The 13,473-nt window shown below is 51.0% G+C and overlaps 1 protein-coding gene across 1 annotated transcript; it reads left to right on the top strand.

The window, feature by feature from the left end:
* The first annotated feature begins 551 nt into the window (after positions 1-551).
* Vsig8 (V-set and immunoglobulin domain containing 8) lies at positions 552-7,773 on the top strand. The gene is made up of 7 exons (XM_021160894.2): positions 552-600; positions 4,077-4,252; positions 4,680-4,881; positions 5,006-5,227; positions 5,946-6,065; positions 6,393-6,591; positions 7,456-7,773. The coding sequence occupies exons 1-7, from the start codon at positions 552-554 to the stop codon at positions 7,733-7,735; spliced, it is 1,248 nt and encodes a 415-aa protein (XP_021016553.1). The 3' UTR covers positions 7,736-7,773.
* The last annotated feature ends 5,700 nt before the right edge of the window (positions 7,774-13,473 follow it).

Raw genomic sequence — 13,473 nt, forward strand, 5'->3', positions numbered from 1 at the left:
TGCAATGGAAGGGTGCATGAGACTGGGGGATATCTTTGGTTATGTTAACTCTTCAAATGCTGGCCATCCTTCCTCTGGAAATCTGGCTTCTCCTTCCTCTTTCCCACTTCCCCCCAGGGAAGGAGGCAGCGAATGAGTGGCGAGAGGAGCTCCGTGGACGCTGGAAAATGGGGCGACTGTTGTCACCCCGAGGACTTGGCCAGGAGGAAGTGGAGGTTTAACAGGTGCCTAATTACAAGTCCCGCTGGTCCCCCTGCACTACTCTTGGGACAGGGAAGAGCTTGGGTGAGAGCTGGGTAATGCCTGGGTAGGCCATCCTGTCACCCTGCTAATTAGGGCTACTTGGGCTCCTCCCCAAGGCGGGGACCAGGCCCCCTCCCTCCTATAGAAATAACTCCGGCTGCTCCTCAGCCTGGCACTCATTGCACCTTCCTGCCACCCCGGGCAGTGTCTGGGCCCTCCGCTCCCCCTCCCTCCACCTGCCCCTTCCACCCACCACCACCAGCCCACTGGAGCCCAGCTCAGGCAGAGGAAAGACCAAGCCTAGAGACATGGGAGTTCGAGGAGCACTCCATCTTCTACTTGTGTGCCTGAGCCCAGGTATGGGGCTGGGCAGGGGCAGGGATACCCAGCATGATGCCAAAGGTCAGGGATGCTCGTGGGCTCACGGAGGAGCCTCACGGATGATTGAGAGGCACTGGTAGGGACCATCTACCTTCACTTTGCTGATGCTGATTTCGACACTGCCGAGGGGGCTTCTCCCCAGGAGAGCCCGTACCTTAAGGCTTGGGGCAGTGTCTGTGTGCAGAAGCTTTGGAATGGTCATTGGCAGCCTGTGTAACTCATATATTGTGTGCAAGCTGCCCTTTGTGCTGTTCCCACGCTGGGAGCTGGAGACCTGGGCTTGCTTGGAGATATGGAGTTAGTTGAGGGAATTGCAGGTGGGGTAGGAGTCAGGTGAGCATCAGCTCTGGGTGGGGGCTGAGGAGGAGCCTGCCAATGATCTGTTTCCTTTAGACAGTCTGTGTGCCTTTCCCAGTGGAAGGGCCGGCCCTCCCAAGCTAGAGCATTGGGCAGGAAAGCAGTCTGCCTTGAAAGGGTTCTACATTCTGGGTGGCCTCTATCCTAGCTAGTAAGAACCCAGGCCTGGGACCTGTGTTCTGGGCCCCACGTGCTACAAGATGCCTCCTCCGGGATGAGGCTGAGAGGATGTGGACAAGGATGGATGGTAGGCTCCCAGAGCCCCTTTGCCTCTCTGGGGGCACTTGTGGAAGGCGGGGCTCAGCTTTGGATCCTATGGCGGCCTGCCCGGGACTGGGCAAGTTCCGGCAAGGGACATTCTATTGAGTATTACAGAAAGTAGCATGGAGCCCCTCCTGGGGTGGGCATCTAGATGTAGGATGACGGGTATGGAGAAGGTGAGAGGGAAGGGGGGACTGTTTCATCTTGTTTCTCTGTGTGGCAATATGCATGTATGAGTGTGTGTGTGTGTGTGTGCACATATGTGTGATGAGTGAATTTCTGGCAATGTGACTACTGCTCTTTTTGTCTGCTGAAAGCCCCCCAGGCAGTGCCCACGTTAGGAGCCCTGGCTGTGCCAGGAGAGCCAAGGCATCTCCATGTGTGAGGGCATGTGGGCCAGATTCTTGCTGTGTGGAGGCAGGTGCCAAAACTTTCTCTGAGCTGCTCTTGTCTTCTCTTTTCTCCTTTCAGTTTGAATTCAGAATAGGTTTCTTAGCTGAGATCAGACACCTGCTGAGGTGACTTTCTGCACAGAGGGTGGTCAGCCCGCCCTGGAGATTTCCTAAGGGACAATCACTAGTTCCTTGGATGGCCTTCCCCCTGTTCCTCTCCCCTCAAGTCCTCTTACCCAGCACTCTTCACTACACCGGCTTTCACCCCGATTCTTCTCTCTACACAAGCCTCCCTTTTCTCTTACATTCCCTGGAAATCCTTCCCCAGTGTCACAGCAAGATCAACCAGAGTGATATGCCAAAGGGGTGGGAGGAGGTACAAAACTGCTGGAACCCTTGGGAGGAGCTGAGGAAACATCTAAGGTGACTGAGGAATTGGGGTGAGGCTCTTTGGCCTGAGACAATTGAAGCAATACAGCCTAGTGCAGGGTACAGGCATTCTGTTGCAGTTCGTACCCTCTACCCCGAACCCCTTTCTTTGAATACTTACTCTCTGCCTGGTTGACCTCCATGATGCAGGGCAAGGGAATCCTCCCTGCTGTCAGCTGTTTCCAGTGGTTCATCCCCAGGGTGGAGTCTCTGCTCTCAGCAGAACTCTGGCTCATCCCTGGCTTGCTTCTCAACGCCCCGGGATCTGGCAGATGGCATCAGGATCCTTATCTTAGGAATGAGCTGGTATTCTCTTGGCCTAAGGCTGAAGGAGGCATCTCCAGGTCCCGTTAGAGTTCCAGAAGCTAGGCTGCCTGTTCGAGGTCAAGTTGGAATCTTTTCAGGTTGTAGAATGTACGGGGGGGTTAGCTTTGGCTTAGAGGGGCAGGTCCAGTGCCGTTTAAGATATTGGGGGACATGTAAGGCCTTTGCTAGCTTCTCCAGTGGCAGGCTACACCTGGAACTCAGGGCTTCTGCAGATGTGTCTGGTCTTGAATGGACGCGCAGGAAGCCACCAGAGCATGCAGTGGGTGTGTCCTAGACTAATGTGGACTCTCTTTGTCTGTAAATATGTGTCTGTGTATAGATCCAATAGTTTTTGTGTGCAAGAAGAAGGAGGAGATTGCATGGGCATATATTCACATTTTGAGGGCTTGAAAGAACATGCCTGTGTCTATTTGTTTTGCCCAGGACGGTCGGTGTATACCTGTGTGTGTGTGTGTGTGTGTGTGTGTGTGTGAGAGAGAGAGAGAGAGAGAGAGAGAGGGCGGGGGGGAGAGATTCCCTGAGACTTGGGCCTGGGATCCCCAGAGAGATGTTTACTAAAAAAGGCCATCCATAGACAAGCTTGGTGAGGTCTTTGTAGAAGGAGTGCTTCAGAGACTGGAGGTAAGAAAAGAGCTGAATGTCTAGGGTGGAGCCCTGGGTTCACTCCCCCCCTTATCCTTCTCTAGGTCTAACCGGTTGGGCCCAGAGCTTGCCTGAGGCTCTAGGGGAGGGAGGGAGAGAAGTTCAGTCCTAAGTTTCCTGATCCTGGCTCCAAACCTTGGGCTCCTGCTCTGACTCAGTGGCAGGAGGGGCCCCAATGGGAGCAAGCAAGTGGGAGCAGCTATACTGGAACTACACAATGGCACAAGGAGGAGGACACACAGTCCACACACCACCACCACCACCCCAGCATGCACAGCTATACTCTTGCTTTTCGGGATGGAAAGAGACGGGAGTCACTGTATCTACTCTCCTGCTTCTGGCTAGAGCACTTCACTTGACCCACATAGGGCCTAAACCCAACCCATGCAGGTGGCTTTTAAATAGCCTGTTTCTTCCAATAAAACATCTAACGACTCTGGGTGTTTCACACACATACACACCTACACACACACACACACACACACACACACACACACACACACACACTGTCATGTAAATATGAAGGTAGATATCCTACATGGTTGGTCATGCACATGAACATCTTTCAGCTACAAAGACTCATAGACATATAATGCACATTTGAGTCTCTCTCTCTCTCTCTCTCTCTCTCTCTCTCTATATATATATATATATATATATATATATATACGCACACACATATATACACACACATATATATGCATATATGTATATTCATACATGCAAATATACAAGTTCAACACAAGAGCTCTGTATATGTAAACCATACCACTCAAGTGCTCATCTACACAAGTCTAAAATATATACACAAGTTCACAAGGAAGCCCAGAGACTGCCATATGGATAAACAAATAAACAACATAAGTATTGCTTATGCCAGTACACACACAGACACACAGACATACACCCACACAGACACACACAGACACACACACACACACCCTCATTCCTGTGGAAGCCCCACTGAGTGCCAGCTGGCAGGTGGAGACTGACTACTAAGCACTGTTTCTGTTTTCTCTTTCCACCTGCTTTACCCTTTACCAGCACTGTTGTCTGCTGTAAGGATCAACGGGGATGGCCAGGAGGTCATGTACCTGGCAGAAGGTGACAATGTGAGGCTAGGCTGTCCCTACCTCCTGGATCCTGAGGATTTTGGTTCCAACAGTCTGGACATTGAGTGGATGCAAGTCAACTCAGAGCCCTCACACAGGGAGAATGTTGTAAGTGCTTGGCTGAGGGTTCTCTGTACTCTATGATGTCAACTTGATGGGAAGCCAACATCCTGAGGGAGAAGGAAGGCAAACCAAGGCCTTGAACTTTCTCCAAGATCTCTCAGGGAAAATGAGGCAACAGGGATAAGAGCCACCCAACTGGAAGTCAAGCCAGCCAGTCTCTTTACCTCCTTCTACCCCATATCAAGGTGGGGGTAGGAGATTGAATGTGGGCCCTGCCTTAGAAGTTCCCAGTCTGACCTTACATTTCTCTAGAATATCTAATCCCATCTGCTCTCACTCATTCCGTAAGAGGTCAGAGTGCCTGACACTGTCATATGCCCATTTTCAGTTGAGAAAACTGAGTCTTAGAGAAGGTCAGTGAATTGCTGGCTCAGATTGTCTCAACAGCTCTGTTTTCCTCTTTGCTTCACAGTTTCTTACTTATCAAGACAAGAGGATAGGTCATGGCAACCTCCCCCATCTGCAGCAGAGGGTCCGCTTTGCAGCCTCAGACCCCAGCCAGTACGACGCCTCCATCAACCTCATGAACCTGCAGGTATCTGACACAGCAACCTATGAGTGCCGAGTGAAGAAGACCACCATGGCCACCAGGAAGGTCATTGTCACTGTCCAAGGTATGACCAGATGCTTCTGGGCTCCCCTTTTTCTAGGCTTCAGAGTCAAGTGCAGATTGGCTGCTGTGAGCCTGGCTCAGGCTTTTGGCTGTGCCCGGGCTTATAATTGCCTGCCTTGTTACAGCACGTCCTGCGGTGCCCATGTGTTGGACGGAAGGCCACATGTCAAAGGGCAACGATGTGGTGCTGAAGTGCTTTGCCAACGGAGGCTCTCAGCCCCTCTCCTACAAGTGGGCCAAGATCAGTGGGCACAGTCACCCCTACCGAGCTGGGTCCTACCACTCACAGCACAGCTTCCACTCTGAGCTTTCTTACCAAGAGTCATTCCACAGCACCATCAACCAAGGTGAGAGGGCCCAGCTGAGGGAGAGTGAAAAAAAAGTCACGGATTGGGACTTCCAAGTGGTACCAAGTTAGACCTGGCACCCCGGTGAGAGGCTGCTCATTTGGGCACATCCAGGCAGCTGCTGTTGAGGGAAGGAGAGAAGGTGCGAATGGAATGTCAGTCAAAAGCAGTGTGGCTCATTTGGGGAGAATAAGGTCCAAGGAAGAGCTGGCCTTGAGTCCTGGCTAGGATGCTGATTGGTAATAAATCTCAGGCAAGTAGCTTAACACCTCCGTGGCAGATGAAAAAGGGAATACTTACTGGTGACTGCCATCACTGGCATGAGAAGATTAGAGAGGATAAGGAGTCTGAGGCTCCTAGTGCTTAGAGAATTGGAATAAATCACCACAATCAAAGAATAACAAAGCTAGAGGGTACCCCAGAGCTCCTCTGGTCTAACCCTGTCTTCACTTTTCAAACCGGTGCTGAGTCAGAATGTATTTCTCTGAGGTCACAGGGAATTAATGGTGTCTTCTTTCTGAGAGAGGGGTCTTTTCCTTTTTTTTTTTTTTTTCTGTTTCAGCAAGGGGAGTATGGGTCAGCTTTAGAGTGTGCTTGTATACACATTCCTTGTTTTTTTAGGATGGCGCCTCCACCCCACAGGGGCTAGGCAGGGTAGGAGTTCTCAGAGATCACTTTTCTCTGTCTCAGTACCCCTCTGATGCTCTTCCCATCTCAGGCCTGAGCAACGGAGACCTGCTGTTGAAGGGCATCAACGCTGACGACGATGGGCTGTATCAGTGCACAGTGGCCAACCATGTGGGCTACAGCGTCTGTGTGGTAGAGGTGAAAGTCTCAGGTAGGTACAGCAGCCCTAAGAATTCCCTGGCTTGGGGATGGGTGGGGTGGGGCGGGGGGGGGTCCGGGATTGGATTGCAGATACCTAAACTCTATTTTGGAGCTTCAGCTGGTTGCCTCTCCACTGCTGTCAGGCAAGCCCTCCCCCCCCCCTTTTAGAGCAGCTGGAAGCCACCTACAGATTCATTTAATCTTTTCTCCCCCCTCCCCAGAACCCCCAGCTTCCTCACAGAGCCTCCCAGGGCCTGGGTTCTATCCCACAGATATCTGTCCTGGCATGTGCCAGGCTGTCAGAAGCCTGACTCCCTCCACTTCTCTCTCTCCACAGACTCCCAGCGAGTAGGCATGATCGTTGGAGCAGTGCTGGGCTCTTTGCTCATGCTGGCCTGCCTGGCAGTAGGCATCTGGGGGCTCATCTGCTGCTGCTGCGGAGGCGGCGGGGCCGGTGGTGCCCGAGGTGCCTTCGGCTACGGGGTCGGCGGCGGGGTCGGCGGAGGGGCCTGCGGCGACTTGGCTAGTGAGATCAGGTAAAACCTGATGCATGCTGCATGCTGCTGCACGGCGGGGGACCGGCGCCCTGTCCTCTTCACCCCTGCCTGCCATCGGCCGGCTGGGAACCCCATTCCAAACCTGCCCGCCATCGCCATGGAGTGCTGGGACTTCAGCATGTCGACCTGCCCACTCGCCGCATGGCTTTTCTCTCTTTGCCCTTCCCGCTCCAGTCTTCACCTCTGCTCCTTGCTTTCCCCTTTCCTTCCTGTCGTCTATGCATCCCCCAGTCTGTCTGGCCTAGACTGTAAGCTCCTGGAGGGCAGGGACCGTGTGTTGTCACCTTTCCCTTGTACTGCGCCGGCCAGAACCTCAACATGCCTATTTAAGAAGCGTTAACACCAATAGTGCTAATAACTTACATTAGAAGCAATCTAGAAATAAAAATAGAACAAGAATAGCAGTGCTAATGATTGCAATGCCTTGGGGACAGAGGAAAAGGAGAGCGAGGGACTTGAGGCGAGGAGAGCTTGCCGGAGTTCAGGTGAGAGTTAGTCAAGGAAAGGAGGGACACAGTTCCCGGATCACTAAGGCTCCCTTCTAGCCAAACACTAGAAAGGGACAAAGGGCAACCTGACTGGAGCTGCCCGCCTTGAGCTGGGACACTTGAGGACAAACAGGGTGTGAAGGATGGGGATGGTGCCATGGGGGCGCTGCAGGGTCGCTGGCCCTGGGATGTGAATAAGGGAGAGTAAGTTGAGGTCCAGAGAGCGAGAGGTGATGGGGCAGGAGGAGGGGGGCGCGGGAGATGAGAAGTGTCCAAGAGCCCCCAGCTCTGCCCAGGCCGTGCCAACGCCGCGCCGTGGAGGAGCCAGCTCACGCGCCCGCCTGTTGTTTTCCAGAGTGGACGCCGAGGCGCCCGGGTGTAAGGCCAGCGGGCGCGGCAGCCGCGTCACCCACCTCCTGGGGTACCCGACGCAGAACGTCAGCCGCTCCCTGCGCCGCAAGTACGCGCCTCCGCCCTGCGGCGGCCCCGAGGACGTGGCCCTAGTGCCCCGCACCGCCTCCTGCGAAGCGGGTCCCTCCCCCGTCTACATCAAGGTCAAGAGCGCGGAGCCGGCCGACTGCGCCGACTGTGCCCAGGTCGAGCAGCGCTCGTGCAAGGACGGCCTCTTAGTGTGAGCGCACAGCACCGGGCTGCGCCCCGGCTGGGAGGTGGTTCGGGGGCTCTCCGCCCGCAGCTGGGGACAGGTTCGGGCTAGCAGACCTGGCTCTCTCATTGGCCACCTAGCGGTGGTAAGGAAATTTCCCTCTGAGAAGCCAAGCCGGGCAGACCCTCCTCCCCTGTAGTGGGAGGAGAGGCGTGGGGGAGACAGAAGAAGACAGTTCAGAGCTCTTCCTCACCCCTGGGCTCCAGGGAGAGGAAGGGAGAGGAGAGCTGTCGGTATCCCAGAACCGCAGAGGTACAACCCAGATGTCCCCAGCCAAGGCGAGGGCCCCCTAGCCCTGGGTAGGTGGATGTCAGGGCTGAATTGCTCTGTGTGTGAGATCTGAGCTCCAAGGCAACAGTGTTAGCACAATAAAGAAACTTAAAGACTGACTTCGAGGTGGCTGTCCCGTGTTCCGAGTAGGGCTGGGTGTGGAGTGGGGAACCTTGACAGGATGATCTGTGCTTCCTTACCTCCTATTCGAATTTTCTGCTTCCCCTTCATATAGGGAAAGCCACAGCTGGGAGGGGTGGGGGAGGGGCATCTAGTCCTGTCAATTCACAGTATGAATGGGGAAACTGAGGTCCTTCAGAACGGACTTTAAAATTCCAAACCCATCTTTCCCTTTTTATTCCATTAGAGGGAACAAATGGGAGTGGTCAGGTGTTAGAGGTGACCTGCACACGTTCCCTGGCCGTCTCAACATTCTCTCCTCTCCATCTATCTACCTAATCTGAACTTCTTTATCTCTCTCAGGTATATGCCTCCCTTTCCAGCAGCCAGGGAAGGGATCTAAACTCATTCAGACACTGGAGTAGGAAGACCCAAGGATATCTAGTTCAGCCCTCTTTGATGGGAAGATTAAGTTTATTAGACACCCACAAAGTGCCAGGTGCTTTCAAATAGTTGAATTTACTTACCTCTTTAGTTCTGTGAGGCTGTGCACCATTTCCATTATACAGAAGAAATGGGGTTTTAGGGAGATTATTATATCTCAACCGAGACAGGGGAAAAAGGGCAATAATTTAAGATTTGGTTGACTTTTAGGACAGTTGACTCCAGGACATCAGGCTTTCCTCTGATAGCTGAATTTTCTCTATATCGTTCCTGATGAGGGCTATCCCAAGCCCTTCTTCTGGCCAGAGTACCTTGAGCTGCAGGCAGCTCACTGCCTCCTGAAGCGTGAGCCTTTGGTTGTCAAGATGAGTTGGATGGGAGGCGGGTCAAGGTGGCAGAAGAGTAGGGTCAGAGAGCCAGGTCAGAGAAGACGGTTGGTGCAGAAGAAAGACTGAGAAGGCGAGAGAGGAGAAGGCAACTGGTGCAGAGAAGAGATCAGGCAGAGTGAAAACAGGAGACCGTTGAGCCAGGGGAAGCTGAGCTGAACCAGAGAAGATAGCATTAGGAGACAGAAGAACACACAAAGTAGAGAAAGAGAAAAACAAAGAAAACCTACAAAGATCTCATAGAGTATTTTCTTCTATTGACCATGCACAGTTTTTATTCCTTGGTCCAAGATCTACTTGTGGGGAGCCCAGAGCATCCAATTTCAACTCAGTGGCCTCTGGTGGACCACACAGTTGCATTTCACAAAGGACACCAGTCTGGTTAGTAGGCTAAGGGACCTTCAGAAGTTCACAGTACTTCAAGGCCACTTAGTTTGGCCCAGCTACCTGCTTGTTGAGAGCCTAGACTTTGTTTCTCTTCTCCTCAAAAGGAACTGCTCACCCTAATCGTCCTTCTCCCGTCCCAGGACAACATACAGTAGGTGTGCATAAGGCTCAGAGTATCCTGCCTGGTATAAAATAACCTGGAAACTTCTAAGATGGGATCAGGGCTCGTCAAGGAGTGGTTGGCAGTGTTGTCTATTTTGTCCTGACAGTGCTTGGCAGGATAGATGAGAGAGACTGAATGTGGGGGCAAAGGGAATCAAAGACCACTTACCTAAAAGTTGGGGCCTGGGCACTGGCTGTATAGGATGCAGGGCGAAGAGAGTTAAGTAGGGAGGAGCAGAGAAGCTGTCAATCACCTGGCCATGTTTATGAGTGCATTTCAGATGACTTATTCATAGATAGAGTTAGCTCTTCAGCAGGGCCCTGTGCCCGGCACACTTTTGCCCTAAGGCAGGTGACTGATAAAGCTGAAATGAGGATGAGGTGTTTACACTCTGAGGAACTGCCAGCCCAGCCTCCTGCAAGGTGGTGAGGGGCTGAGGCAGCCAAGTGACTTACAGGTTGTGGTGAGCGACATCCTATCCCCCCATCCTGGGAGTGGGGGAACCATGCCGACAGAGACTTAGCTTTCACTTGAGCTGTGGAAAATTGTGAGGCTCTGGCAAGCAAAACCCATTTAAGAAGTAGCAAGAGAGGTTTCAGTGAGATTCTGGCAACAACTCCTGTTAGGGCGAAGCTGGGAAGTGAGGAAGTTTCTAAGTGTATAGGAAAAGAAACTTACTGTTCAAAGACATTGATTTGCTTTCAAGAACACCTGGATCTTTCCCCCTCATTTCTTCTGTGTGTAACCTGTTTGGGTAGAGGTATGGGGAAAAGGCACATAGTGTAATATACGTTGAACAATGGATTTGGGAGTGGGCTGGACTGGGCTGGCGTCACATACGCTTTGATTTGTAGTATTTATCTTCTGTGATAGAAATATTCCCACAGTTCAATACCTAAGCTGCCAACATGGTGTTAGTGGCCTAGGGTTGGGAGAAATGTTTGAGCTGGTACACTGTTGTACCCACAATTCAGATGCAGTAGGGAAAAAAAAAGAAATAATAAAAAAGATGGATAGTAAAATAGCCCCAAAGTGGTGGAGGTTAGGTGCTTAGTAACGCTATTTTGATACAATTCATTTACTTGTACATTTCTAGGATTTACTTTCAATGGATGGCCTTGTTGGATAGCTGGCTTGCAAAATTTATATTAGTCAGCTTTGATTCACAATGACAAAGTTCCTGAGATAATGAGCTTTGAAAGAGGAAAAGCTGACTTTTGACTCACAGTTTTGAAGATTTCAGGTCATGGCTGCTTGGCTTCCTTGCTTTGATGAGACAGCACATGCTTGTGACAGCACAAGCTTGTGAAATCACACTAGAGGAAGATACTCGTTCCTTAGAGTTGGAAAGCAAAGAGGAAAAAGCAAGAGGAGAAACGGGGCATGCCCCATTGTCTTAACTTCCTTCCACTGGCCTTACCTTCTAAAGGTCCCACCATCCCCAAATAGCAGAAACTAGAATCAAGCTCGTAACACTTGGGGCCATGGTGGTCCCTAGTCCAAACAGCAGTACTAGGCAAATGACTGGCTAGGCACAGACACCCCCTCTGAGAGGAAACCTTAAGACACTTCTGATTTATCCGTCTGTCTAGAGACACAAATAGCACCAAGTCACCTATTTCCATTCCTTGTTCTGGTTCTGTCTTTTGCACCGTTTTCCAACTTTGCCAGGACTGAATTCTAGCTCTTTGGGTCGCCAAAGAATTATGTGGATAACTAACATCTCTTTGATAACACACATCACTCTCGTGATAGCCATTAGAAACTCAATTTGGGGCTGGAGAAATGGCTCAGAGGTTAAGAGCACTGACTGCTCTTCTGAAGGTCGTGAGTTCAAATCCCAGCAACCACATGGTGGCTCACAACCATCTGTAATGAGATCCAATGCCACCTTCTGGTGTGTCTGAAGATAGCTACAATACACTTAGAAATAATAATAAATAAATCTTTTTTTTAAAAATAAACTTAATTTGGCATCCACAAGATTCTCATGAATTTTGCCTTCCAGTGCATCTGATGATGAGGCATCTCTGCAGAATACTTCTGAGTCTTCATTACCCATCCCCTCGGATATCCCTCCCAGCTCTTAGAGGGGCATAGAGTCAATTCTCAAGCCCATGGGTGGGTGGAATCCCATGAATAGCCTGTGTATTCCTCCAAGAATAACTGTGACGATGCAGGCTGACCATTGCATTTCTTTTTCTCAAATCTAGGTCTAGACATCTCTCCATCTCTCTCTGTTTGTCTCTATCTCTGTGTCTCTGTGTCTGTGTCTATCTCTCTGTCTCTGTCTCTCTCTCTCTTTCCCCCTACTTACTGGGGAAAATGAAGTTTGGGAAGTTTCAGAGGTATAAACTATCTAACTGCTATGGGATTAGGTTTTGTCTTGTCTGGAGGTAGACAAATGGCTGACGAAGACTTTAGATCTGTTTCCTAAGCTTTCTAGAACCTTCTTCCTGGCTTGGCCCCCTGATTTGGTAGGAGCCTGGGAAATCTGGTTCTTTCTCTCTCTGGTTTTCCATATGAAATAATAATTTCATAAATAGCTGAATTTATTTTCATAAAGGCTGAATATGCTGGTAGTGGGTCCTGTGTGGGCGTGGAAGGGGAGAGTAGGAGGAAAAGAAGAGAAACAGAACAGTTGGAATAAAGGTTTGTGAGGATTCTATGTTGGCATATGCAAAAGGAGCCTCTGAGGTTAGAGCCAGACAGAACTAGATCCACAGCTACTGAGTAGGTTACCAATTGTCAGGTTCTTCCCTTGTGAAATGAACAAGAAGAAGGTTATCTGATGTAATGTGTATGCTTCACACACTGCTCCATAGTAGGGACTCAGCAAGCGGTTGGCCCCTCTGTATCTAATGTGTAATTTCATCTTCTATATAAGGGCAGGCCTGGAAGGCTGGATCTAACCATACAGGGATCAGGATGGAGGCTGAGCTAATGGGAAGGCTGCATCAAAGGGGCTGCTTTGAGATTGAATTTAGAGACAGTTTACTCCCTGGAGAGAAGGGACAAGGAATTCTGGAAACAGCCAGTTGCAAAGTAGAAGGACCAGGCCTTGTTCATGAGGTCTGCTTCCTCGAGCAGGCACTAATGTTGACAGCAAGCCTTATTACTAACAGCGATACTAATAATTACAGGAAGCACCTGAAACACAAGCTCGGCAGGGGCCTGGACCAGCTTCTAGAATACTCTGGTGCCTCTTGGGACCAGGGCGTGTCTTCCTGGCATGTAACTTGGCTGCTGCCCTCTGGGGTGCCCACTGTAGCTCTGAGCATGACAGCCTCCCCGGGGTGGCCCATTCTTCCTGCAACTTCTTCACACTCACAGGGTGGATGCAACCAGCAGCTGTTGCTGCTTTTTTATTTTCTTCTAGAAAATCAGCCCAGTTCAACAACTGGGCTTCTCTGGTCCCCACTCGGCCACTCCCTCTGCTTTTTCTCTGCTCAGTCTCCTCAGTGTTCTCTGGGTTGTCTCTGCCTTTCTCCTACCAAGATGCCTGCTGTCTTAGACCCTAATGTTCAAAAAGACTCCTGTGCCTCCCCTAGCCCCAGTCCCTAACTTGCCCAGGCCGTTGGCCAGGGCAGTTTTCCTTGCTTGTAAAACATCCAGGTCTCCCTTGGGCCCTTTTCTCAGCTGGCCTTCCCAGGAGGCAAACTGGACTAGCCCTGCCCCCTCATCCCAGCCTCTCTCCTGCTGCTAGACCAGGAGAAGATTTACTCAATTATCCTTTTCTGTTTGGGGAGTGTCCTTCTACGCTGCAGCTCCACCAACCTAGGCTTCCCCTGAGGGTGGTGGCCTGGTCTCATCTTTCTCAACATTAATTCCCTTGAGAGCTCAGCTAATGGGTAAAAATTAGTGATGGCTAGTTTGTGTGAGCTACTCCTCTCCTGATTTGATAATGACAATAGTCTAGAGTGTTTCAGAGAGGTGGGG

This window comes from Mus caroli, unplaced genomic scaffold (genome assembly GCF_978045245.1).
Source record: "Mus caroli unplaced genomic scaffold, Mus_caroli_1 scaffold_1, whole genome shotgun sequence".
NCBI classification, from domain to species: domain Eukaryota; kingdom Metazoa; phylum Chordata; class Mammalia; order Rodentia; family Muridae; genus Mus; species Mus caroli.